Here is a 27,368-nt window from a genome sequence, read left to right on the forward strand (position 1 = left end):
CTCTGGTCCATCATGCAGAGTGCAGGGTCTCTCAGCTGGTTTTCTTCTATCATAGCTCTGCGGTGCCTCCAGGCTGTATTGCCTTTAGATCTGAGCTTCTGTAGTTCTCCAGCTCTGGTCCATCATGCAGAGTGCAGGGTCCCTCAGCTGGTTTCTTCTATCATAGCTCTGCGGTGCCTGCAGGCTGTATTGCCTTTAGATCTGAGCTTCTGTAGTTCTCCAGCTCTGGTCCATCATGCAGAGTGCAGGGTCCCTCAGCTGGTTTCTTCTATCATAGCTCTGCGGTGCCTGCAGGCTGTATTGCATTTAGATCTGTGCTTCTGTAGTTCTCCTGCTCTGGTCCATCAGGCAGAGTGCAGGGTCTCTCAGCTGGTTTCTTCTATCATAGCTCTGCGGTGCCTCCAGGCTGTATTGCCTTTAGATCTGAGCTTCTGTAGTTTTCCTGCTGTGGTCCATCATGCAGAGTGCAGGGTCTCTCAGCTGGTTTCTTCTATCATAGCTCTGCGGTGCCTGCAGGCTGTATTGCCTTTAGATCTGAGCTTCTGTAGTTCTCCAGCTCTGGTCCATCATGCAGAGTGCAGGGTCCCTCAGCTGGTTTCTTCTATCATAGCTCTGCGGTGCCTGCAGGCTGTATTGCATTTAGATCTGTGCTTCTGTAGTTCTCCTGCTCTGGTCCATCAGGCAGAGTGCAGGGTCTCTCAGCTGGTTTCTTCTATCATAGCTCTGCGGTGCCTCCAGGCTGTATTGCCTTTAGATCTGAGCTTCTGTAGTTCTCCTGCTGTGGTCCATCATGCAGAGTGCAGGGTCTCTCAGCTGGTTTCTTCTATCATAGCTCTGCGGTGCCTCCAGGCTGTATTGCCTTTAGATCTGTGCTTCTGTAGTTCTCCTGCTGTGGTCAATCATGCAGAGTGCAGGGTCTCTCAGCTGGGTTTCTTCTATCATAGCTCTGCGGTGCCTCCAGGCTGTATTGCCTTTAGATCTGTGCTTCTGTAGTTCTCCTGCTCTGGTCAATCATGCAGAGTTCAGGGTCTCTCAGCTGGTTTCTTCTATCATAGCTCTGCGGTGCCTCCAGGCTGTATTGCCTTTAGATCTCAGCTTCTGTAGTTCTGCTCTGGTCCATCATGCAGAGTGCAGGGTCTCTCAGCTGGTTTCTTCTATCATAGCTCTGCGGTGCCTCCAGGCTGTATTGCCTTTAGATCTGTGCTTCTTTAGTTCTCCTGCTCTGGTCCATCATGCAGAGTGTAGGGTCTCTCAGCTGGTTTCTTCTATCATAGCTCTGCGGTGCCTCCAGGCTGTATTGCCTTTAGATCTGTGCTTCTTTAGTTCTCCTGCTCTGGTCCATCATGCAGAGTGTAGGGTCTCTCAGCTGGTTTCTTCTATCATAGCTCTGCGGTGCCTCCAGGCTGTATTGCCTTTAGATCTGTGCTTCTTTAGTTCTCCTGCTCTGGTCCATCATGCAGAGTGCAGGGTCTCTCAGCTGGTTTCTTCTATCATAGCTCTGCGGTGCCTCCAGGCTGTACTGCATTTAGATCTGTGCTTCTGTAGTTCTCCTGCTGTGGTCAATCATGCAGAGTGCAGGGTCTCTCAGCTGGTTTCTTCTATCATAGCTCTGCGGTGCCTCCAGGCTGTATTGCATTTAGATCTGTGCTTCTGTAGTTCTCCTGCTCTGGTCCATCATGCAGAGTGCAGGGTCTCTCAGCTGGTTTTCTTCTATCATAGCTCTGCGGTGCCTACAGGCTGTATTGTCTTTAGATCTGTGCTTCTGTAGTTCTCCTGCTCTGGTCCATCATGCAGAGTGCAGGGTCTCTCAGCTGGTTTTATTCTTTCATAGCTCTGAGGTGCCTCCAGGCTGTATTGCCTTTAGATCTGAGCTTCTGTAGTTCTCCTGCTCTGGTCAATCATGCAGAGTGCAGGGTCCCTCAGCTGGTTTCTTCTATCATAGCTCTGCGGTGCCTCCAGGCTGTATTGCCTTTAGATCTGTGCTTCTGTAGTTCTCCTGCTCTGGTCAATCATGCAGAGTGCAGGGTCTCTCAGTTGGTTTCTTCTATCATAGCTCTGCGGTGCCTCCAGGCTGTATTGCATTTAGATCTGTGCTTCTGTAGTTCTCCTGCTCTGGTCAATCATGCAGAGTGCAGTGTCTCTCAGCCGGTTTCTTCTATCATAGCTCTGCGGTGCCTCCAGGCTGTATTGCATTTAGATCTGAGCTTCTGTAGTTCTCCTGCTGTGGTCCATCATGCAGAGGGCAGGGTCTCTCAGCTGGTTTTCTTCTATCATAGCTCTGCGGTGCCTCCAGGCTGTATTGCCTTTAGATCTGTGCTTCTGTAGTTCTCCTGCTCTGGTCCATCATGCAGAGTGCAGGGTCTCTCAGCTGGTTTCTTCTATCATAGCTCTGCGGTGCCTCCAGGCTGTATTGCCTTTAGATCTGTGCTTCTGTAGTTCTCCTGCTCTGGTCAATCATGCAGAGTGCAGGGTCTCTCAGCTGGTTTTCTTCTATCATAGCTCTGCGGTGCCTGCAGGCTGTATTGCCTTTAGATCTGTGCTTCTGTAGTTCTGCTGCTCTGGTCCATCATGCAGAGTGCAGGGTCCCTCAGCTGGTTTCTTCTATCATAGCTCTGTGGTGCCTCCTGGCTGTATTGCCTTTAGATCTGTGCTTCTGTAGTTCTCCTGCTCTGGTCCATCATGCAGAGTGCAGGGTCTCTCAGCTGGTTTCTTCTATCATAGCTCTGCGGTGCCTCCAGGCTGTATTGCATTTAGATCTGTGCTTCTGTAGTTCTCCTGCTCTGGTCCATCATGCAGAGTGCAGTGTCTCTCAGCCGGTTTCTTCTATCATAGCTCTGCGGTGCCTCCAGGCTGTATTGCATTTAGATCTGTGCTTCTGTAGTTCTGCTGCTCTGGTCCATCATGCAGAGTGCAGGGTCTCTCAGCTGGGTTTCTTCTATCATAGCTCTGCGGTGCCTCCAGGCTGTATTGCATTTAGATCTGTGCTTCTGTAGTTCTCCTACTCTGGTCAATCATGCAGAGTGCAGGGTCTCTCAGCTGGTTTCTTCTATCATAGCTCTGCGGTGCCTCCAGGCTGTATTGCATTTAGATCTGTGCTTCTGTAGTTCTCCTGCTGTGGTCAATCATGCAGAGTGCAGGGTCTCTCAGCTGGTTTCTTCTATCATAGCTCTGCAGTGCCTCCAGGCAGTATTGCCTTTAGATCTGAGCTTCTGTAGTTCTCCTGCTCTGGTCCATCATGCAGAGTGCAGGGTCTCTCAGCTGGTTTCTTCTATCATAGCTCTGCAGTGCCTCCAGGCAGTATTGCCTTTAGATCTGTGCTTCTTTAGTTCTCCTGCTCTGGTCCATCATGCAGAGTGTAGGGTCTCTCAGCTGGTTTCTTCTATCATAGCTCTGCGGTGCCTCCAGGCTGTATTGCCTTTAGATCTGTGCTTCTGTAGTTCTCCTGCTCTGGTCCATCATGCAGAGTGCAGGGTCTCTCAGCTGGTTTCTTCTATCATAGCTCTGCGGTGCCTCCAGGCTGTATTGCCTTTAGATCTGTGCTTCTTTAGTTCTCCTGCTCTGGTCCATCATGCAGAGTGTAGGGTCTCTCAGCTGGTTTCTTCTATCATAGCTCTGCGGTGCCTCCAGGCTGTATTGCCTTTAGATCTGTGCTTCTGTAGTTCTCCTGCTCTGGTCAATCATGCAGAGTGCAGGGTCTCTCAGCTGGTTTCTTCTATCATAGCTCTGCGGTGCCTCCAGGCTGTATTGCATTTAGATCTGAGCTTCTGTAGTCCTCCTGCTCTGGTCAATCATGCAGAGTGCAGGGTCTCTCAGCTGGTTTTCTTCTATCATAGCTCTGCGGTGTCTCCAGGCTGTATTGCATTTAGATCTGAGCTTCTGTAGTTCTCCTGCTCTGGTCCATCATGCAGAGTGCAGTGTCTCTCAGCCGGTTTCTTCTATCATAGCTCTGCGTTGCCTCCAGGCTGTATTGCCTTTAGATCTGTGCTTCTGTAGTTCTCCTGCTGTGGTCCATCATGCAGAGTGCAGGGTCTCTCAGCTGGTTTTATTCTATCATAGCTCTGAGGTGCCTCCAGGCTGTATTGCATTTAGATCTGTGCTTCTGTAGTTCTCCTGCTCTGGTGCATCATGCAGAGTGCAGGGTCTCTCAGCTGGTTTTCTTCTATCATAGCTCTGAGGTGCCTCCAGGCTGTATTGCATTTAGATCTGTGCTTCTGTAGTTCTCCTGCTCTGGTCCATCATGCAGAGTGCAGGGTCTCTCAGCTGGTTTTCTTCTATCATAGCTCTGCGGTGCCTCCAGGCTGTATAGCCTTTAGATCTGTGCTTCTGTAGTTCTCCTGCTCTGGTCCATCATGCAGAGTGCAGGGTCTCTCAGCTGGTTTCCTTCTATCATAGCTCTGCGGTGCCTCCAGGCTGTATTGCATTTAGATCTGTGCTTCTGTAGTTCTCCTGCTCTGGTCCATCAGGCAGAGTGCAGGGTCTCACAGCTGGTTTCTTCTATCATAGCTCTGCGGTGCCTCCAGGCTGTATTGCCTTTAGATCTGAGCTTCTGTAGTTCTCCTGCTCTGGTCCATCATGCAGAGTGCAGGGTCTCTCAGCTGGTTTCTTCTATCATAGCTCTGCGGTGCCTCCAGGCTGTATTGCCTTTAGATCTGAGCTTCTGTAGTTCTCCTGCTCTGGTCCATCATGCAGAGTGCAGGGTCTCTCAGCTGGTTTCTTCTATCATAGCTCTGCGGTGCCTCCAGGCTGTATTGCCTTTAGATCTGTGCTTCTGTAGTTCTCCTGCTCTGGTCCATCATGCAGAGTGCAGGGTCTCTCAGCTGGTTTCTTCTATCATAGCTCTGCGGTGCCTCCAGGCTGTATTGCCTTTAGATCTGAGCTTCTGTAGTTCTCCTGCTCTGGTCCATCATGCAGAGTGCAGGGTCTCTCAGCTGGTTTCTTCTATCATAGCTCTGCGGTGCCTCCAGGCTGTATTGCCTTTAGATCTGTGCTTCTGTAGTTCTCCTGCTCTGGTCCATCATGCAGAGTGCAGGGTCTCTCAGCTGGTTTCTTCTATCATAGCTCTGCGGTGCCTCCAGGCTGTATTGCCTTTAGATCTGTGCTTCTGTAGTTCTCCTGCTCTGGTCCATCATGCAGAGTGCAGGGTCTCTCAGCTGGTTTCTTCTATCATAGCTCTGCGGTGCCTCCAGGCTGTATTGCCTTTAGATCTGTGCTTCTGCAGTTCTCCTGCTCTGGTCCATCATGCAGAGTGCAGGGTCCCTCAGCTGGTTTCTTCTATCATAGCTCTGCGGTGCCTCCAGGCTGTATTGCCTTTAGATCTGAGCTTCTGTAGTTCTCCTGCTCTGGTCCATCATGCAGAGTGCAGGGTCTCTCAGCTGGTTTTCTTCTATCATAGCTCTGCGGTGCCTCCAGGCTGTATTGCCTTTAGATCTGTGCTTCTGCAGTTCTCCTGCTCTGGTCCATCATGCAGAGTGCAGGGTCTCTCAGCTGGTTTCTTCTATCATAGCTCTGCGGTGCCTCCAGGCTGTATTGCCTTTAGATCTGTGCTTCTGTAGTTCTCCTGCTCTGGTCCATCATGCAGAGTGCAGGGTCTCTCAGCTGGTTTCTTCTATCATAGCTCAGCGGGGCCTCCAGGCTGTATTGCATTTAGATCTGTGCTTCTGTAGTTCTCCTGCTCTGGTCCATCATGCAGAGTGCAGGGTCTCACAGCTGGTTTTCTTCTATCATAGCTCTGCGGTGCCTCCAGGCTGTATTGCCTTTAGATCTGAGCTTCTGTAGTTCTCCTGCTCTGGTCCATCATGCAGAGTGGAGGGTCTCTCAGCTGGTTTCTTCTATCATAGCTCTGCGGTGCCTCCAGGCTGTATTGCCTTTAGATCTGTGCTTCTGTAGTTCTCCTGCTCTGGTCCATCATGCAGAGTGCAGTGTCTCTCAGCTGGTTTCCTTCTATCATAGCTCTGCGGTGCCTCCAGGCTGTACTGCATTTAGATCTGTGCTTCTGTAGTTCTCCTGCTCTGGTCCATCATGCAGAGTGCAGGGTCTCTCAGCTGGTTTCTTCTATCATAGCTCTGCGGTGTCTCCAGGCTGTATTGCATTTAGATCTGTGCTTCTATAGTTCTTCTGCTCTGGTCAATCATGCAGAGTGCAGGGTCTCTCAGCTGGTTTCTTCTATCATAGCTCTGCGGTGCCTCCAGGCTGTATTGCCTTTAGATCTGTGCTTCTGTAGTCCTCCTGCTCTGGTCCATCATGCAGAGTGCAGGGTCTCTCAGCTGGTTTCTTCTATCATAGCTTTGCGGTGCCTCCAGGCTGTATTGCATTTAGATCTGTGCTTCTGTAGTTCTCCTGCTCTGGTCCATCATGCAGAGTGCAGGGTCTCTCAGCTGGTTTCTTCTATCATAGCTCTGCGGTGCCTCCAGGCTGTATTGCCTTTAGATCTGTGCTTCTGTAGTTCTCCTGCTTTGGTCCATCATGCAGAGTGCAGGGTCTCTCAGCTGGTTTCTTCTATCATAGCTCTGCGGTGCCTCCAGGCTGTATTGCCTTTAGATCTGTGCTTCTGTAGTTCTCCTGCTCTGGTCCATCATGCAGAGTGCAGGGTCTCTCAGCTGGTTTCTTCTATCATAGCTTTGCGGTGCCTCCAGGCTGTATTGCATTTAGATCTGTGCTTCTGTAGTTCTCCTGCTCTGGTCAATCATGCAGAGTGCAGGGTGTCTCAGCTGGTTTCTTCTATCATAGCTCTGCGGTGCCTCCAGGCTGTATTGCTTTTAGATCTGTGCTTCTGTAGTTCTCCTGCTTTGGTCCATCATGCAGAGTGCAGGGTCTCTCAGCTGGTTTTCTTCTATCATAGCTCTGCGGTGCCTCCAGGCTGTATTGCCTTTAGATCTGAGCTTCTGTAGTTCTCCTGCTCTGGTCCATCATGCAGAGTGCAGTGTCTCTCAGCCGGTTTCTTCTATCATAGCTCTGCGGTGCCTCCAGGCTGTATTGCATTTAGATCTGTGCTTCTGTAGTTTTCCTGCTCTGGTCCATCATGCAGAGTGCAGGGTCTCTCAGCTGGTTTCTTCTATCATAGCTCTGCGGTGCCTCCAGGCTGTATTGCATTTAGATCTGTGCTTCTGTAGTTCTCCTGCTCTGGTCCATCATGCAGAGTGCAGGGTCTCTCAGCTGGTTTCTTCTATCATAGCTCTGCGGTGCCTCCAGGCTGTATTGCATTTAGATCTGTGCTTCTGTAGTTCTCCTGCTCTGGTCCATCATGCAGAGTGCAGGGTCTCTCAGCTGGTTTCTTCTATCATAGCTCTGCGGTGCTTCCAGGCTGTATTGCATTTTGATCTGTGCTTCTGTAGTTCTCCTGCTGTGGTCAATCATGCAGAGTGCAGGGTCTCTCAGCTGGTTTCTTCTATCATAGCTCTGCGGTGCCTGCAGCTCTGACAGAAGATAATCCTCTGCCATATGCATCAACAAAGTGGCATTTGCAGTTTCACTGATTTGTCCGCGTCAGAGAAAGGAGTTGGCAGCCGAGTGTTGCTGGGAATTATAGTTATAGTAGTGTACGAATAGGAAAGAAACATTATATTGAGCTTAGGGTTTAGATTCGCGTGCAGCAATTGGTAAGGAAGGAGGTCTCCACTCCACCTTTCCCTAGTGTCAGGGCTCCCTTTCCACATCCCTTCATGTTACACTAGTCTTTCCCACACCTTGCGGGACACATAGATATTTGGACTTGTAATAATGTTAATTAATAGTGAAACCAACAGACTAATTCGTTTTTAAACCTTAAAAAATTGGCAGTGAACATGTAATAGGCCTGGAGATCAAATTCTTATTTAAAAAAAATTACAACAAAAATACCTTAGTGTCATAAGAATAAATACTTCTCTGCATGGAGGTATTCTGGTATGATATTCCTGACCTCAGCAGCTCCAAAAGATGGTCAAATGTAGATACGCTCATCCGACAATAGTCATAAAACTTTTGAGGATGCAAGCGTAGCTCATAATACAGTCTACTAAACTTACCTTTTGCGGCCCTTTTTGTCAGAAGTGGATGGATCCAGTTTGGATGCGGCCTCCTCGGATCAGCTACAGTTGGGTAGGGCTCGCCATAGCGCCAAGATAAGACCCAGTGGAAAAGGGTACGCTCTGTATCAGGTTGAATTATTATTATTATTTATTATTATAGTGCCATTTATTCCATGGCGCTTTACATGTGATAGGGATATACATAGCAAAAACATTTACATAATCTTAACAAAACGAGTCAGCGACTGGTACAGGAGAAGCGAGGACCCTGTCCGCGAGGGCTCACAGTCTACAAGGAATGGCTGAGGATACAGTAGGTGAGGGTAGAGGAGGTCATGCAGTAACGTGGTGGAGCGGTGGTTATTGCAGGTAGTAGGCTTGTCGGAAGAGGTAGGTCTTCAGGTTTCTTTTGAAGGCTTCCATGGTAGGCGAGAGTCTGATGTGTTGGGGTAGAGAGTTCCAGAGTAGGGGGGATGCACGGGAGAAATCTTGTATGCGATTGTGGGAAGAGGAGATAAGAGGGGAGTAGAGAAGGAGATCTTATGAGGATCGGAGGTTGCATGCTGGTATAGTACTGGGAGACTAGATCACAGATGTATGGAGGAGACAGTTTCTGGATGGCTTTGTATGCCATGGTTGGGGTTTTGAACTGGAGTCTCTGGGCAATGGGGAGCCAGTGAAGGGATTGACAGAGGGGAGAGGCCGGGGAATAGCGGGGGGATGTTGTTGCCAAAAAATACTTCAAAACCAGGCTACAGCGGTATTATGGGGGAATATCCCAAGATGATATATGTGCTCACAGTGTGGGACATGGAAACGAGGCTTTTTATAGGGTTCTACACAAGGATTTCTTAGGCATCTTAGTGAAAATACATGATGAAAATTACAAGGCAGACGGATGCCATTCGCATCACATACGCTCATATGTGAAAAAGACCGCACAATCACACTACACTCGCAGAGCAATAGAAAGAAAAATAGCCTGACACTCATCCGACTCCTGCATTAAAATAAGACGCGAGTGTGACTGCGGCCTAAGAAGGGTTATGATAGGAATCGTTGGAGTCAGAGTCCTGGAAAGTATTGTCAGAGGAATCAAATTCAGAGGAGCTGGAACATGAGATTTGGAGGCAGATTTGTGGTATGAATGGGGTATTAATATTGATTTGGGGGTGTGTAGTGTTCCACTCCATCTACCCCATTCATACACCTGGTTAAGTGTATAGTCATTATTATCACGTTGGAATTTATTTTTCTTCATAGACATAATGCTGTCTTCCAATTTGGTGATCGTTTGTTGCGTTTTACTTATAAATGCTCCATGTTCTGTTAGATTTATATGGCTCCAATGTTAGTTTAATATCATTCATTTATGATTGAACAGCAATTCATTTTTGCTCTTCATTCTTAACAATAAGACACATGAGATTTAGAGAACATGTAGTAAGTAAATGGTTCCATTGCTCCACAAATTGCTGGGAATAAATGGTTGTCGGAAGTTTTTTGATCCGTAGTCCTCTAGGGACCATATCTTTATCAATATAATTCCGTAATGTTGTTTTGTCCCACCATGTTTTCATTTCATAAATCATGATTTTTTTTAAGTTTCCTTAAGTTGACAAACATGGAATTAGGAGTCTGATCCGATTGTCTGCCATTATCGGCCATAACCGCCACACCATCCGCCCTTATGAACCATGGCCTACACCATGGCTGTCTCCTCTCTAGTTTTCCCTATGACCTAAATAATCCTCCTATACTATAAGGCCTCCACACTGTCCGCCTTAATGAGCTATACCCACCACATTGTCTGCCATTATCAGCTATAACCGCTACACCATCCGCCCTAATCAACCATGGCCTATACCATGGCTGTCTCCTCTCTAGTTTTCCCTTACACTCTCTATATCTCCACACTGCCCCCCACCATGCTAACCTCTCTCCATATTGTGCCATTTCACACTGCCCTCTCTCAATATCCATTCTGTGTCTCTTTTCACACTGTGCCCTCATACTGCTCTCTCCAAACTGTATCCCACAGCACAGGTATAATGTCCCCCACAGCTCCCAGTATAATGTCCCCCACAGCTCCCAGTATAATGTCCCCCCCAACTGACAGTATAATGTCCCCCACAGTCCCTGATATAAAATTATGTCCTCTACAGCCAGCCATCCTTTATCATAGAGGAAAATGAGATCATTGGGTTTGAAACATAGAGCAACAGTTCATCGGAATATAGAGCTAGTTTATAGTGATGTGAGCCTATAGTAACTCCACTAATATCTGGATTTGTATGTAATGCTACCACTAAATGTTCCATCATAGGAACATAAGGGACAACCTTGCCTCGTCCCATTTTTAATAGAAAATGTGTCCGATAGAAAGATAGAAGGCCGTTTACCCCAACTATCACTTTAGGGTCAGTGTATAAGAATAGAATTTTAGATAACAAGAAATAACCCAACCCAGTTTGTGGTAGGGCGCTCTTCAAGTAAAGGCCAATGCACTGTGTCGAATGCTTTTATGGCGTCAACAGAAACATGGCACATTGGGATCCCCTGGCTTTTTGCATGGGAAATTAACAACAATGTTTTATTTGTATTATCATGAGCTTCTCTAGCCTTAACAAAGCCAACCTGATCGCTGCTAACAATTGAGGGTAGATAATGGGAGAGCCGTGTTGCAATTATTTTAGAGAATATTTTGACGTGTACATTAATTAATGATATTGGATAAATATAAGGGCAGGTATTTGGTTCTTTTCCGGGCTTTGATATAACCGTTATATGAGCCTCAAGTGATTGGGGGGCAAAGGGGTCTTCTGAGATATTATTGAACTATTATTGAACACTTTTGCTAAAAATGGTAATAACACAGGTGCAAACATCTTATAATAAAATCTATTATTGAATCCACCTGGCCCAGGGCTCTTCCCAGTAGGGAATGATTTAATGGCCTCTCATATCTGTTGCTCAATGAAAGCTTTGTCTAGTACCTCCTGCTCGGGGGTCTGTAAGGAAAGTAAGGCAGTGTCCAGAATATATTTGTCAATTTTTGTTTTAAGACTATTAGGTGGCATGTTGTGGTATTGTGCATAAATATTATATAGTGAGCTATAACAGCAATGAAATGCTTCCTCTATGTCAGTGGGGTTATGAATCTATAGCCGGGTGCCCCTTTTATTCTGGATACATATGTCCTTTGCATGTCTGGATGTAACCTCCTTGTCAATGAGCGGCCACATTTATCTGTGAATTCATACGAGTATCTTCACATGCGATCTTGGTATTTTATACACGTTTCATCTATTAATGACCTTCGCTCCTTTCTTTTTCCAATCAGACTGTTTTTATTAAACAAAACAAAGAATTACAGACATTTTGTTTTTCTTATAGAAACATTCTGAGAAAAACAATAAAAAGAAAGAAAAACCAGTAACAATACGACAACCGGTTTACAATGATACAAATCCCAATATCGCTCTATAGTACAAGGTTTTGGAATAGTAATTTTACATTTGTACATAAATATCTGAAATATTCCTGACTGATTATTTTTTTCCCTATTGGGACAACAAAAGAAAAAGAATATATCTAAGAAGGGACAATTATATGGACTGAGACAATTATTATTCGCTGACACCTTGGGTATAAGGATATAAATTCCTGGTTTACTGTAAGGAAATGGACAAACGGTCCAGTATAGTATTTCTGAGAAGGTTTTCTGAGGCAATACCGGGGGTAATTAACCATTGTTCCATATGTGTATGGATTTCTTGACAGCGTTTCTTGATATATAAGCTCCCTTTCCAAGCATAGTGTTATTTATCCTGGATTTTAGTTCTGTTATCATTGGGGGAGAATTGTCTATCCAATGTAGTGCAACGATCTGGCTTGGAATAATATTCTGGAGCTAGCTATTGCCATATGGGAGTCTGGTCTACGTCCTCTCCCAGGAGTCTCAGGATACAGATTTTAGGTTCCAACTGAAGTTGTATCCCAAATACAGATAGTACAAGAGCGATCACCACAGTAGTCGCCAATATTCCCACATCATATGTATCAGGTGGGCGTCATTTTGACCACATCTAGGGCATGTGTCATCAGTTTGTATTAAAATTTTAAATAAAATACTTGGGGATCTATATACCCTATGAATGAGAAGAATTTGGGACAATCTTTGTGACTCTGACAATGAAAGATTCGGTGTCAAATCCAAGTTTCCTCAGATAAAGGACCCACATCCTCCTCCCATTTTGTCTTAACTATCAAAGGATATTTACCCAAATGTAGGGCAAGTAACTGCCTATAAATAAGGGATATTAGACATTCTGTATCCAGCGCTGTAGCAATGGTATCTATCGGGTGATGTCGATCAATCAGTATGGCGTTTATTCTAGTTGTGTGTTATATGCCTGACGTATTTGCAGATACTGATAAAGCACCCTATGTGAAAGGCTAAAATCTGCCTTTATTTGTTCAAAGCTCTTGAATAATCCATTCCTTAAGAGTTGTGATACCAAACATTTACCCCTATCCTCCCACTCACTAACATTATTTAGTTTCTGTAGCTCTGGTAAGTTATAGTTGTCCCATAAAGGAGTATAGTTTGTGTACTTTTCAATCCCCAGAATATTTTTACCCCTATCCCACACCTTATATATTAACTTTAGTTTAGGACATTTTAGGTCATTTTCTCGAGGAGGCCCCATATCTAGTACCGAGAATGGATGCTTCCGCTTGGTTCCTTCCATAAGTAGGTGCCCTGAAATTACACAATATTTGCGAGTACCCCATCCATGAAACTACCTTAGCTGCTTTCTAGCGTTAAGCAGGTCTGCGTATGTCTGGAGGGAAACAGATCATTTATGTTGTTTGCCAAGGAGATCAATCTGCTCAAGCAAATGGGAGACTTTAGCTGCTTTCTCTTTTTAGCCGGCATCCATGTTTTATTAGTATCCCTCTGAGGACGCATTTGAGAGCTTCCCATTGAAATTGTAAGGCAGTTTCATCATGCTCATATTTGTGAAGGAGTCTATAGTCTCAAGAAGGTCTGAGACACAGAGTGAGTCTTTCAGCAGATTATCATTAAGTTCCCACAGTTGAAGCCTTGGTGGAGTCAGGTATAGTCAGATTACAATATACAGGAGCATGATCTGACCATATAGCAGTCCCTATCAGATATGTAGGTGGCCATGTAAGCAAGTGATGACAATTTAATGAAAAGTCTCTACGGCTACGCATATTGAGTATAGGAGAATAATACGTATAATCCTTTACATCTGGATGTTGTATCTTCCATACATCGACCAGTTGGAAAGACCGGAGCACGTTTAGCAAAGCTTTTGGGTGATTTCGATTGGTGACTCCATCCCAGGAACGCCTCTAAAGAAGGATCCAAGACAAAATGAAAGTCACCTTCAATGATGATAAGCTCCTACAGAAAATGTTTTAGTTTAAGTATTGACATCATGTCTTAATTAGGTCACAATTAGGGAGATATAAGTTTGCCAAAGTCAAATTGTTGGAATAGATGGAGATCTTAAACACATACCTCCTCTCAGTGTCAGACAGTGTTTCTACAATAGTATGCGGCAGTGATCTGTGTCGGCCTATACTCCGCACCTTAGACTTCAAAACAGCATTTGTACTGTGACGCCAAGATGAATAATATCTGTTAGTAATCTGAGGTACAGTATATGATCGCCTCTAAAGTGGGTCTCCTGAAGAAGGAGAAAATGAACGTGTTGTTTATTCATATGATAAAACACTTGAGCTCCTTTCTCTCGAACATTAAGTCCTCTGACATTCAATGAACGAGTTTTGAATTGTGTCATATTATATGAAAAAAAAGGAGGAGGAGAGAAAGATCAAGAGCAAAGAGGAGGTATAGATGGTAGATAGTAATGTCTACCTCTCAGTGGCCAAGAGGTATAGATTATGAATATATCGAACACTAGGAAATTACGAAACAAGCAGATCCCAATGCAAGTCCTTAACTGGGGGTTGTCTTTACAGGCGTAAGTCAAACCTTTAGTCCTAGGGTTCCTATTAGGGGGAACCACAGAATATATAGCGAGCAAAGTAATACAGCCTGATATTACAGTAATATAATGTGAACTCAAATTAAATGCCGTTCTAAGATATGAACTGTGACATTCTGTATAGTGGAAGAGTGGCACCTAAAACTCTATTTAGATATATCTTATTATATTCTGAAAGAAATAAGTACGCATCTGCAAACTGTCTCTCTCATCAGGGAAAAGAAGATTCATTTCAGGAGCTCATATGATTGGCAGGTTCCTTTCCCGTCTGGGTGCATCACCATCAAATTCCTGATCCATTGAAAACCTTATGTGAGGTGCCGAAACTCTGTGGCAATGGTGGAGAAGGTGGCCAATCAGATATATGGATTCTGGGAATGTCCAGGACATCACAGAATGGTCTCATGTCGCTTTGATCTTTCAAAGTATACAATGTTCCTTTTTTTTCGGACTCGCAGGTGGAAAGGGTACCACAGGAGTACATCAGACCATTTTCCTAGAGAGTATCAAGTAGTGGTTTCAATACCCTTCTTTGAGCGAGTGCCATTCAGGATAGATCTGTATGCGTTTTCCATTGAAATCACCAGGACCCAACTCCCCTGCTTTCCTCAGAACGGCCTCTTTTATATTGGAAAAATGTATGTGACCGATAATGTCCCTTGGACGCTCAGGATCTGAGCCATGATTGCCTAATGTACGGTGCGCCCTGTCGATCTCCAGCTCCTTATCAATAGGGTCACCAAGGATGTAATTGAACAATGTCCACAGTGTTGGCCTGATCGCTTGTGCATTGATGATTTCAGGATATTATTGTGATTTTCTTGGTCATCAATGATATTAAACAGACTGTTTATTTGCTGGCTGTGAAGATCCAGTGTTTGTTTCTGAGCATTTTGATGGCCACAACTTGTACGACATCAGCCTCGAATATCTGTACCTTCTCGGTAAGCCGTGATAGGCTAGAAGTGAGGGGACATATGTCAGTTTTGTACGTGGTCTTCAGCCTTTGTATATATTGCTCTATCTCTTGTTTAGTAGGGATAGACACAATATGAAATATAAATCAATTATGGCGTTCCCTATATCAGAATCCTCTGTGGCTGCGGAGGGAGGGGAGTAAATTTCCCTGTGAAGCAAGCACTGCTCAGTATGTGGGCTTTGGTGAGAATACAGGGAGATTTGTGGTGCGGTTTTCTTGTGAGGCCTACATTAAGAGAGAAGATGGTGCAGGACTTACAGGCTTGAGCTGTCTGGCATCATGAGGGTTAATACTGCTTCTTTTTCCAAGCAGAGATGAGGCAGTAATGGCTCCGGAGCAGGATGATAAGACTTTCGATAAGAAACACTGCATACCAGACATGATGACCGAGGTGGAGGACCTCAGATTAACCTCAGATATCGTCTTTCTTTCCCATATCAGACGTCATATTTAAGGCCAGAAATTGCTTATAATTCCCCAGAAACACTGTCTGAAGAGAGTGCTTTCAGTTTGTGCATCCTCTCCGTGTTACGTCCAGGCCATGTCTTTCCTGTTGATATTCAATACGTCCGAAGGCGGCGTTGATTGGGACCAGGATTGTGTGATGTAACAACCTTATGTGAGCCCCAGAAATGCGAGTTGTGACACCAATGGAACGTCACCACAACGCAACGGGAGGTTTGTATGAGTGTTTTTATTTTAACAAGGCCAAACATGAGGAATGAGAAGGAGTTGTACCAATAGAAGTGGAAAACCCCTTTAAGAAGATACAATTTTCGGTTAGAATTTAAATAGGCTTCTCCCCTGTGTGACTTCTCTGAAGTTTATTAAGAGTTGATTTCTGTGTAAAACATTTCCCACATTAAGAACATGAAAATGGCTTCTCGCCTGTGTGAGTACTTTGGTGACTAAGAAGTGAGGATTTCTTCACAAAACATTTTCCACATTCTGAACACAAAAAAGGCTTCTCCCCTGTGTGGGTTCTCTGGTGTATAACAACATCTGATTTCTGGTTAAAACATTTCCCACATTCTGAACAGGAAAAAGGCTTCTCCCCTGTGTGAGTTCTCTGGTGCTTAATCAGATTTGATTTCTGGTTAAAACATTTTCCACATTCTGAACAGGAAAAAGGTTTCTCCCCTGTATGAGTTCTCTGGTTCTTACCCAAATCTGATTTCTGTTTAAAACATTTTCCACATTCTGAACAGGAAAAGGCTTCTCCACTGTGTGAGTTCTCTGGTGATTGACCAAATCTGATTTCTGGTTAAAACATTTCCCACATTCTGAACATGAAAAAGGCTTCTCCCCCATGTGGGCTCTCTGGTGGCTATGAAGAATCGCTTTACGGTTAAAACATTTCCCACATTCATAACAGGAAAAAGGTTTCTCCCCTGTGTGAGTTCTCTGGTGGCTATCAAGAATCTCTTTACGGTTAAAACATTTACCACGTTCTGAACAGGAAAAAGGTTTCTCCCCTGTGTGAGTTCTCTGGTGCTTAACCAAACCTGATTTCTGGTTAAAAATTTTTGCACATTCTGAACAAGAAAAAGGCTTCTCCCCTGTGTGAGTTCTCTGGTGGCTATCAAGAATTGCTTTACGGTTAAAACATTTCCCACATTCTGAACAGGAAAAAGGCTTCTCCCCTGTGTGAGTTCTCTGGTGCTTAAGCAAATCTGATTTATGGTTAAAACATTTTCCACATTCTGAACAGGAAAAAGGCTTCTCCCCTGTGTGAGTTCTCTGGTGATTGACCAAATCAAATTTCTGTTTAAAACATTTCCCACATTCTGAACATGAAAAAGGCTTCTCCCCTGTATGAGTTCTCTGGTGCTTAAGCAAATCTGATTTCTGGTTAAAACATTTCCCACATTCTGAACAGGAAAAAGGCCTCTCCCCTGTGTGAGTTCTCGTGTGATAGACCAAATCTAATTTCTGGTTAAAACATTTCCCACATTCAGAACATGAAAAAGGCTTCTCCCCTGTGTGGGTTCTCTGGTGGCTATCAAGAATCGCTTTACGGTTAAAACATTTCCCACATTCTGAACAGGAAAAAGGCTTCTCCCCTGTGTGAGTTCTCTGGTGATTGACCAAATCTGATTTCTGGTTAAAACATTTCTCACATTCAAAACAGGAAAAAGGCTTCTCCCCTGTGTGAGTTCTCTGATGTCTGATAAACCTTGACTTCTCTGTAAAACATTTTCCACATTCTGAACAAAAAAATGGCTTCTTCTTTGTGTGACTTCTCTGGTGATTAACAAGATTTGATTTCTGATTAAAACATTTCCCACACTTGAAACAAAAAAATCTTTTCTCCGCTGTGTGAATGTTTTGATGTTTAAGAAAAGACTTTTCGAGGGAAAAACTATTTTCATATTCTGAACGTGAAAATGGCTTCTTTGAATTAGTATCAGTTTGTTTTTTAATACTTATTTTGCGACTTTGATTTTCATTAGTAGTCGGTAATGAATCAGAAGACAGGACCTGTTTCAAAGGATCAGATGACAGATCTTTGCTGTGAAGGGATGATGGGATATCTGGAGTAATGGCATTCACTTCAATTGTATCCTGTGGGATCTCAAGATCGTCTGATTTAAAAACTGAAGATGTCAGCTGTCCCTCTGATCTCCTGGTACAGTCATCTGCCAAGAATAAAACCAATTATTATTTATGAATAAAATATCCTTGAATTATATATTTTTTAACATTTCTACTTAAACTGTAAAATAGCAACTCATGTAAAAAATATTGAATTATTCACCAAGACAATGACAGTTCACAGTCTAATAGAAAACCTCATAGGATGAGCCAGTGGAGCGTGGTGTTCAACTGTTTGTTCATTCAGTCTCTCAAATATGGAATAAAAAGCCACCAAACAATGTTATATAGGCAAAAATAGCACCAATAAAAACTTCTACTCATCTCACAAAAAACAAGTCCCCACTCAGGTCCATCATTTGTCAGTGGAAAAACAGAGATTTACACATTATCAGTGGCTCAAAGGGTCTTGAAAAGCAACTTTGTTTCTATAAACCAATCCAGCAATATCTGCTCTCCCACAGTCAGATCTCCCCCTCTCTTCTGAGCCTTGCAGTGCGTCCAAACCACATTTATCATCCATGTATTTGGCATTACTATAGTGAGAAGAACCCTCTTCATTTACGGTGTGTGTCTCCCGGAGCACAATCTGGGCACTATGTGTTGGGCAATAAATGGCATATTAGTAATTTTCACTTTGAAACATCTACTGTGTGCTAATTTTAGGAAAGTGACTGTGGAGTCAAAGTAGTGACAACTTCTAAAGATTAATTCATTGAGGGTCATAATTTTCAAAATGGAGTCAATATATGGGAATTTCTACTGCTGTGATTTTCTGACATTTTGTATGGTGTGGTGTGTCCCATATCCTCTGGGACCTGCTCCTGCGATGTCTGCTTCTGTCACCAGGTGCTGTCCTATTTATTCTGCAGGCGGCGCTGGTGATTGAGAAGACGACGAGACCAAAAGTTCTGGGCGGCACAGACTCTGTCCAGCCACTTAGATTAGTTTGCATGGAACCAGTAGTACCATCCAGTCTGGCAGTATGGGTGTGTGTGCTGTCCAGCTGCAGTAACCTGCTCCCTACTTCAGCCATATGGAAAGCACCGCACCCTACTAAAGCTGGAAGCATATTACCGGAAGCTTCCAGATACAGCCTTGTTCTCCTCTGGTTCAGTCCTCTGCTCAGCTCCCGGCTTGTGTATTTGTTTTCCATTGTGACCCCGGCCCGTTTACTCTGCCCTCCTGGTTCTGGCTACCTGACTATTCTTCTTCCCATCTCACTCCACAGAACAGCAAGTAACACTATGGCCCAAGCCTAGGAGTATCTGCGTAAGTCCAGATCCATAAGGAAGGATTAAAGGGTAATGGGCAAAACTGTGACTACAGATAATAACACCGACTGAAACGATCAAGCTGAATAGTCTTCTTCAGTAAAAAAAACCTTCAGTCTGTAACTGTAACTAGTAGGTAGTTAAAGACTTACATAAGTGAGGCCGGCCGATCCAACCCCAAATAAACTATCATACAGAATGAACATGTAAAAAAAATATAACAATAAAAATATATGCTACATTCCCAACACCAACGTATGTATGAAGGGAGAAATCCAACACTAAACCGGAGTTGCACTCATTTATGGTGGACCATTGGAGGTATGATGAGTCCTGACCAGAAGAGTAGAGAAAGTATTAGTGCCCCCATTTCAGGAGAGATTGTGCAGGAATCTGAATTCTTTAGGATTGAAAACATAATGTAATTTATGACGTGGAGTGAATCCATGAAACCAGGGCTCGAGCCATGCCACCACATCTCCTGCAGGCGTGAATAGATGTATATTACAGCCATCAGCCACGCACAGCTTAGAGACATATCATGGCACAGGTGTAATGTTATTTATGTAGTTTTATCCCAATCCTGCTTGAAGTTATTCAGTTTTAAAAGAAATTAAAAAGTCAGAATAAAGGGAAACTTTGTACAGAAATTCACACTTGGCCCTCACTGCACATTTAATATTTGCGATCATAAAAGTGAAGTTTGGCCAGAAAGACTGGACCTGGTCTTGTAGGGACCATACGAGCACATTCAGCCGCAGAGAAGGGAGAGAAGGTAGATTCATCCAATAAGATATCAGGGATCTAGGAAGCCAACAGCATCATTACCCTCCGCTTTCTCTTACAGGTCCATCAGAATGTTTCGTCAAGTGATTTTCTCACTTGTCAGCATTTTCTACGTACGCTGTCATTTGGCTTTGTAGTTTACAGATCTGGGCAGGTAATGGCCAGCGTCTCCTAATCCCAGGGGGTAGGTGGATCCTCCAGGTTGTAAGTTCTACAGAAAAAGGCTTTCACAATTACACAAAGTAATGTGACCATATTTGGATGGAGAAGAATGTTGTGGTCTAGAGGGAAAATGGTGATCACACGATTGTGATACGGCCGGACTACACCCCCGATAAAGCAGCCACAGCCGGTGACTGAGAAGAATCTGTGACTTCTCTGCATTTAGTGGTCACTACTCACCTGGGTGGTCATATGAAGGAATCTCCTCCTTACACCGCTCATCACACCTCACATATGTCTCTGTAGTATTAATATGGGTCAGATCTTCACCCTGAAACAAAAATATTGTAAAAGTCACAGACAGATGGAGAAGTCACATCTATGATCAGCTCTAATCCTGCCATCTCCAACGTTCTCTTTACACAAGTATAAAATATATAATACTGGTGGATGAAACAAGACTGAGCACAAGACCTTCACAGCCGTCTACACATCATAGGGGAGATCTCATGACACCTTCTCTCCATCTACCTGATGATCCTGAGGAACATTGGGATCTTCTTGTTTACAGTCCTGTGGAAGAAGAGGACGGGGACATCTCTCTGGTGTTGTCCTCTTACTGGATAGATCTGGAGGAAACACATACAGGGACTGAATTAATTCTTTACATACAGAGAATTATAGGCCGTGGGTATTTAGTCCTATTACCTGGTGATGCGAGGGGCTGGGGAACCTCCATCATGATGTCCCTGTACAGATATTTGTGTCCTTCTAAATACTCCCACTCCTCCATGGAGAAATAGACTGTGACATCCTGACATCTTATAGGAACCTGACACATACAATGATACAGTCATCCCCCCCAATCCCTCCATAGCATTACTGTATAATGTCCCAGCATTCCCAGCAGTGTCACCTCTCCAGTCAGCAGCTCAATCATCTTGTAGGTGAGTTCTAGGATCTTCTGGTCATTGATGTCCTCATGTATCAGGGGGTGAGATGGAGGCCCTGTGATTGGGCTCAGGGGTCTTCCCCATCCCTCAGACACAGGGTCCTGACAGCGCTCACTAGAGGTCTTCTTCACTACTGTGTAATCCTGGTTATGGAGAGACACATTAATAAATCTCACTCCAGACATTTCCAGAGTCCTCACCTCTCCAGTTCTGTCCATCTGTTATTCCCATAGATAAGAATGATGTAATGTGACGTCATCAGAATCTCTCACCTCTCCAGTAATCCGGAAGAGGATCTCTAGGGTGAGGTGTAATATCCTCTCCATCATCTTGTCTCTGTCCATGTCCATCCTTGATAGGTCATTCAGAAAAATTCTCTTATATAGAAGATCTTCACTGAGAGGATCTGATATTGTAGAGACCTGAATGAGAAGAAGATGAGCCGATGTAACATCATAAAGAATCCTGTGTAATAATACAATTACTGGAGACAATAAGGGAAATCTATCAGGAGATAGAATGTGTAGATGTTGTGTTCTCTAGTTTTTTATGGACTGGAACATAAGTTGAATTGCTGACTTAGACATCTCCTCCATACTTCCAATCACTGGCTAAGTTGGCCACGGCTTCAGTAAGAATCACCCAGAAACCCAAGCAGCAATGGTATTTTTATTATTTTACAACATTCTGCTTTTGTCCCTGAAATACTAATAAAACCTATATATTTTAGGCCACAGACAACAAGCAGTTTCTGCCTCGGAGTCTGCAGCTGAATACGTTTCTTATAGACTCATCTTCCATAACGCTAATTCTCGTCATATACATTACACATGGCATGAGAAATAACAACTTCAAGATGAGGACGACATCTTCATCTTCTAATAAGGCTCTAGAAACAAATTTGTCCAGAGTCCGTCACTGACTACATCATCACCGACCGTCTATATGAATGTTTCCCGTCTTTCCCAGGTTGTAATCTTTTATCATGTTAGATCTAGTGTTGAGCGAGTATGTTCTGTCCGAGTATGCTCGGGCCGAGCTCCGAGTATTTACAGCTGCTCGGTGATATGCTTGAATCACTCCCATGTGCATGATTTGCAACTGTTTGACAGCTTTATTACATGTGAAGAATGTGTAAGAAATAGACATTCTTCCCATGTAATAAAACTGTCAAATAGTCGCAAATCATACACAAGGGAGTGATTCAAGCATATCACCGAGCAGCTGTAAATACTCGGAGCTCGGCCCGAGCGTACTCGGACAGAACATACTCGCTCAACACTAGTTAGATCTCATTTATAAGAGCGTGTTTGTAAGAACAAGACAGTTATTTGATGCTAATGTCTCCATGTACAGTGGTTTATTCCTGGATATTATGTTTCTTTTAGCATTTTCCTGTAGGCTTCCATATATTACATGAAAAACACCAAAAAAAGAAAACCAAGTGTTATACTGTATGTGGGAAGATGGCGGTACTGTGGGAACATTATACTGTATGCGGGGGGATGGTGGTAATGTGGGAACATTATACTGTATGTGGGAAGATGGCGGTACTGTGAGAACATTATACTGTATGTGGGGGATGGCAGTACTATGAGAACATTATACTGTATGTGGGAAGATGGTGGTAATGTGAGAACATTATACTGTATGTAGGAAGATGGCGGTACTGTGGGAACATTATACTGTATGTGGGGGGATGGCGGTACTGTGGGAACATTATACTGTATGTGGGGGGATGGTGGTACTGTGAGAACATTATACGGTGTGGGGAAATAGAGGTACTATGAGAGCATTATATTGAGAGGCTTAATGACCGCAGTGGCTCCTGCGACCGACCCCTACTTCAGCTGGATGTGTTCTCGGACTGACATTCAGCTGAAGTGCCACAATACACGCTGCTGACCAATCAGAGGCCAGCAGCTGACATCGGCATGTACGCCATTAGGGGGCGCATGGAAGTAACATCATGCTCTCCTGTCACTTGCAGCTGAAGTCAGCGGCAGCTCCAGAAAAAAGACACCGAGCTGCGAGGGAGCAGAGAGAAGGCGAGTATAATGTTCTGTTTTCTTTTAATCAGCGAGTACACGGTGCCCTTTGCCATAATACTACATGTAAGAGTGTGGGCTGTGCATTATACTACATGTACGTTCTATGGGCTGTGCATTATACTACATGTACGTTCTATGGGCTGTGCATTATACTACATGTATGACTATGGGCTGTGCATTATACTACATGTACAGACTATGGGCTGTGCATTATACTACATGTATGGACTATGGGCTGTGCATTATACTACATGTACGGACTGTGGGCTGTGCATTATACTACATGTAAGAGTGTGGGCTGTGCATTATACTACATGTAAGAGTGTGGGCTGTGCATTATACTACATGTAAGAGTGTGGGCTGTGCATTATACTACATGTAAGAGTATGGGCTGTGCATTATACTACATGTAAGAGTGTGGGCTGTGCATTATACTACATGTATGAGTGTGGGCTGTGTATTATACTACATGTATGGACTATGGGCTGTGCATTATACTACATGTATGACTGTGGGCTGTGCATTATACTACATGGATGACTATGGGCTGTGCATTATACTACATGTATGAGTATGGGCTGTGCATTATACTACATGTATGACTATGCGCTGTGCATTATACTATATGGAGGACTATGGGCTGTGCATTATACTACATGGATGACTATGGGCTGTGCATTATACTACATGTAAGAGTGTGGACTGTGCATTATACTACATGTATGACTATGAGCTGTGCATTATACTACATGTACGGACTATGGGCTGTGCATTATACTACATGTATGGACTGTGGGCTGTGCATTATACTACATGTACGGACTATGGGCTGTGCATTATACTACATGTACGGACTATGGGCTGTGCATTATACTACATGGATGACTATGGGCTGTGCATTATACTACATGTAAGAGTGTGGACTGTGCATTATACTACATGTATGACTATGAGCTGTGCATTATACTACATGTACGGACTATGGGCTGTGCATTATACTACATGTACGGACTATGGGCTGTGCATTATACTACATGTATGGACTATGGGCTGTGCATTATACTACATGTAAGAGTGTGGGCTGTACATTATACTACATGTACGGACTATGGGCTGTACATTATACTACATGTATGAGTGTGGGCTGTGCATTATACTACATGTATGAGTATGGACTGTGCATTATACTACATGTATGACTATGGGCTGTGCATTATACTACATGTATGAGTATGGGCTGTGCATTATACTACATGTATGAGTATGGGCTGTGCATTATACTACATGTATGGACTATGGGCTGTGCATTATACTACATGTATGAGTATGGGCTGTGCATTATACTACATGTATGAGTGTGGACTGTGCATTATACTACATGTATGGACTATGGGCTGTGCATTATACTACATGTATGAGTATGGGCTGTGCATTATACTACATGTAAGAGTGTGGACTGTGCATTATACTACATGTAAGAGTGTGGGCTGTGCATTATACTACATGTATGAGTGTGGGCTGTGCATTATACTACATGTATGAGTGTGGGCTGTGCATTATACTACATGTAAGAGTGTGGGCTGTGCATTATACTACATGTATGAGTGTGGGCTGTGCATTATACTACATGGATGACTATGGGCTGTGCATTATACTACATGTATGAGTATGGGCTGTGCATTATACTACATGTATGGACTATGGGCTGTGCATTATACTACATGTAAGAGTATGGGCTGTGCATTATACTACATGTATGAGTGTGGGCTGTGCATTATACTACATGTATGAGTATGGGCTGTGCATTATACTACATGTAAGAGTGTGGGCTGTGCATTATACTACATGTATGAGTGTGGGCTGTGCATTATACTACATGTATGAGTGTGGGCTGTGCATTATACTACATGTAAGAGTGTGGGCTGTGCATTATACTACATGTATGAGTGTGGGCTGTGCATTATACTACATGTATGAGTGTGGGCTGTGCATTATACTACATGGATGACTATGGGCTGTGCATTATACTACATGTATGAGTATGGGCTGTGCATTATACTACATGTATGGACTATGGGCTGTGCATTATACTACATGTAAGAGTATGGGCTGTGCATTATACTACATGTATGAGTGTGGGCTGTGCATTATACTACATGTATGAGTATGGGCTGTGCATTATACTACATGTATGAGTGTGGGCTGTGCATTATACTACATGGATGACTATGGGCTGTGCATTATACTACATGTATGAGTATGGGCTGTGCATTATACTACATGTATGAGTGTGGGCTGTGCATTATACTACATGTAAGAGTGTGGGCAGTGCATTATACTACATGTAAGAGTGAGGGCTGTGCATTATACTACATGTATGAACTATGCGCTGTGCATTATACTACATGTATGACTATGGGCTGTGCATTATACTACATGTAAGAGTGTGGGCTGTGCATTATACTACATGTATGAGTGTGGGCTGTGCATTATACTACATGTATGAGTATGGGCTGTGCATTATACTACATGTATGAGTGTGGGCTGTGCATTATACTACATGTATGAGTGTGGGCTGTGCATTATACTACATGTAAGAGTGTGGGCTGTGCATTATACTACATGTATGAGTGTGGGCTGTGCATTATACTACATGGATGACTATGGGCTGTGCATTATACTACATGTATGAGTATGGGCTGTGCATTATACTACATGTATGGACTATGGGCTGTGCATTATACTACATGTAAGAGTATGGGCTGTGCATTATACTACATGTATGAGTGTGGGCTGTGCATTATACTACATGTATGAGTATGGGCTGTGCATTATACTACATGTAAGAGTGTGGGCTGTGCATTATACTACATGTATGAGTGTGGGCTGTGCATTATACTACATGTATGAGTGTGGGCTGTGCATTATACTACATGTAAGAGTGTGGGCTGTGCATTATACTACATGTATGAGTGTGGGCTGTGCATTATACTACATGTATGAGTGTGGGCTGTGCATTATACTACATGGATGACTATGGGCTGTGCATTATACTACATGTATGAGTATGGGCTGTGCATTATACTACATGTATGGACTATGGGCTGTGCATTATACTACATGTAAGAGTATGGGCTGTGCATTATACTACATGTATGAGTGTGGGCTGTGCATTATACTACATGTATGAGTATGGGCTGTGCATTATACTACATGTATGAGTGTGGGCTGTGCATTATACTACATGGATGACTATGGGCTGTGCATTATACTACATGTATGAGTATGGGCTGTGCATTATACTACATGTATGAGTGTGGGCTGTGCATTATACTACATGTAAGAGTGTGGGCAGTGCATTATACTACATGTAAGAGTGAGGGCTGTGCATTATACTACATGTATGAACTATGCGCTGTGCATTATACTACATGTATGACTATGGGCTGTGCATTATACTACATGTAAGAGTGTGGGCTGTGCATTATACTACATGTATGAGTGTGGGCTGTGCATTATACTACATGTATGAGTATGGGCTGTGCATTATACTACATGTATGACTATGGGCTGTGCATTATACTACATGTAAGAGTGAGGGCTGTGCATTATACTACATGTATGACTATGGGCTGTGCATTATACTACATGTATGACTATGGGCTGTGCATTATACTACATGTAAGAGTGTGGGCAGTGCATTATACTACATGTAAGAGTGTGGGCTGTGCATTATACTACATGTATGACTATGGGCTGTGCATTATACTACATGTATGACTATGGGCTGTGCATTATACTACATGTAAGAGTGAGGGCTGTGCATTATACTACATGTATGACTATGGGCTGTGCATTATACTACATGTATGACTATGGGCTGTGCATTATACTACATGTAAGAGTGTGGGCAGTGCATTATACTACATGTAAGAGTATGGGCTGTGCATTATACTACATGTATGACTATGGGCTGTGCATTATACTACATGTAAGAGTGAGGGCTGTGCATTATACTACATGTATGACTATGGGCTGTGCATTATACTACATGTATGGACTATGGGCTGTGCATTATACTACATGGATGACTATGGGCTGTGCATTATACTACATGTAAGAGTGAGGGCTGTGCATTATACTACATGTATGACTATGGGCTGTGCATTATACTACATGTATGGACTATGGGCTGTGCATTATACTACATGGATGACTATGGGCTGTGCATTATACTACATGTATGAACTATGCGCTGTGCATTATACTACATGTATGAGTGTGGGCTGTGCATTATACTACATGTATGAGTATGGGCTGTGCATTATACTACATGTATGAGTGTGGGCTGTGCATTATACTACATGGATGACTATGGGCTGTGCATTATACTACATGTATGAGTATGGGCTGTGCATTATACTACATGTATGGACTATGGGCTGTGCATTATACTACATGTAAGAGTGTGGGCTGTGCATTATACTACATGTAAGAGTATGGGCTGTGCATTATACT

At 43.7% G+C, this 27,368-nt stretch overlaps 1 protein-coding gene across 2 annotated transcripts in view; it reads right to left on the reverse strand.

Annotated features, from left to right (window-relative positions):
• Positions 1-11,461: 11,461 nt before the first annotated feature.
• The window catches only part of LOC141220432 (uncharacterized), a 111,379-nt gene continuing 95,472 nt past the window's right edge, over positions 11,462-27,368 (reverse strand). Inside the window, exons 1-4 of one of the 2 annotated variants that reach the window (XM_073666351.1) lie at positions 20,555-20,704; positions 20,378-20,475; positions 20,087-20,177; positions 11,462-17,668 (exon numbers count right to left, since the gene is read on the reverse strand). In XM_073666351.1, coding sequence (XP_073522452.1) covers positions 16,110-17,668; positions 20,087-20,177; positions 20,378-20,475; positions 20,555-20,687 — 1,881 coding nt within the window. In that variant the 5' untranslated portion in view covers positions 20,688-20,704 and the 3' untranslated portion in view covers positions 11,462-16,109. Of the gene's footprint in view, positions 17,669-20,086; positions 20,178-20,377; positions 20,476-20,554; positions 20,705-27,368 lie in introns of those variants that run through there. The other variant, XM_073666350.1, reaches the window with a different exon arrangement.

Source organism: Phyllobates terribilis, unplaced genomic scaffold (genome assembly GCF_046119375.1).
Source record: "Phyllobates terribilis strain yellow unplaced genomic scaffold, ASM4611937v1 Scaffold_296__1_contigs__length_2355070, whole genome shotgun sequence".
NCBI classification, from domain to species: domain Eukaryota; kingdom Metazoa; phylum Chordata; class Amphibia; order Anura; family Dendrobatidae; genus Phyllobates; species Phyllobates terribilis.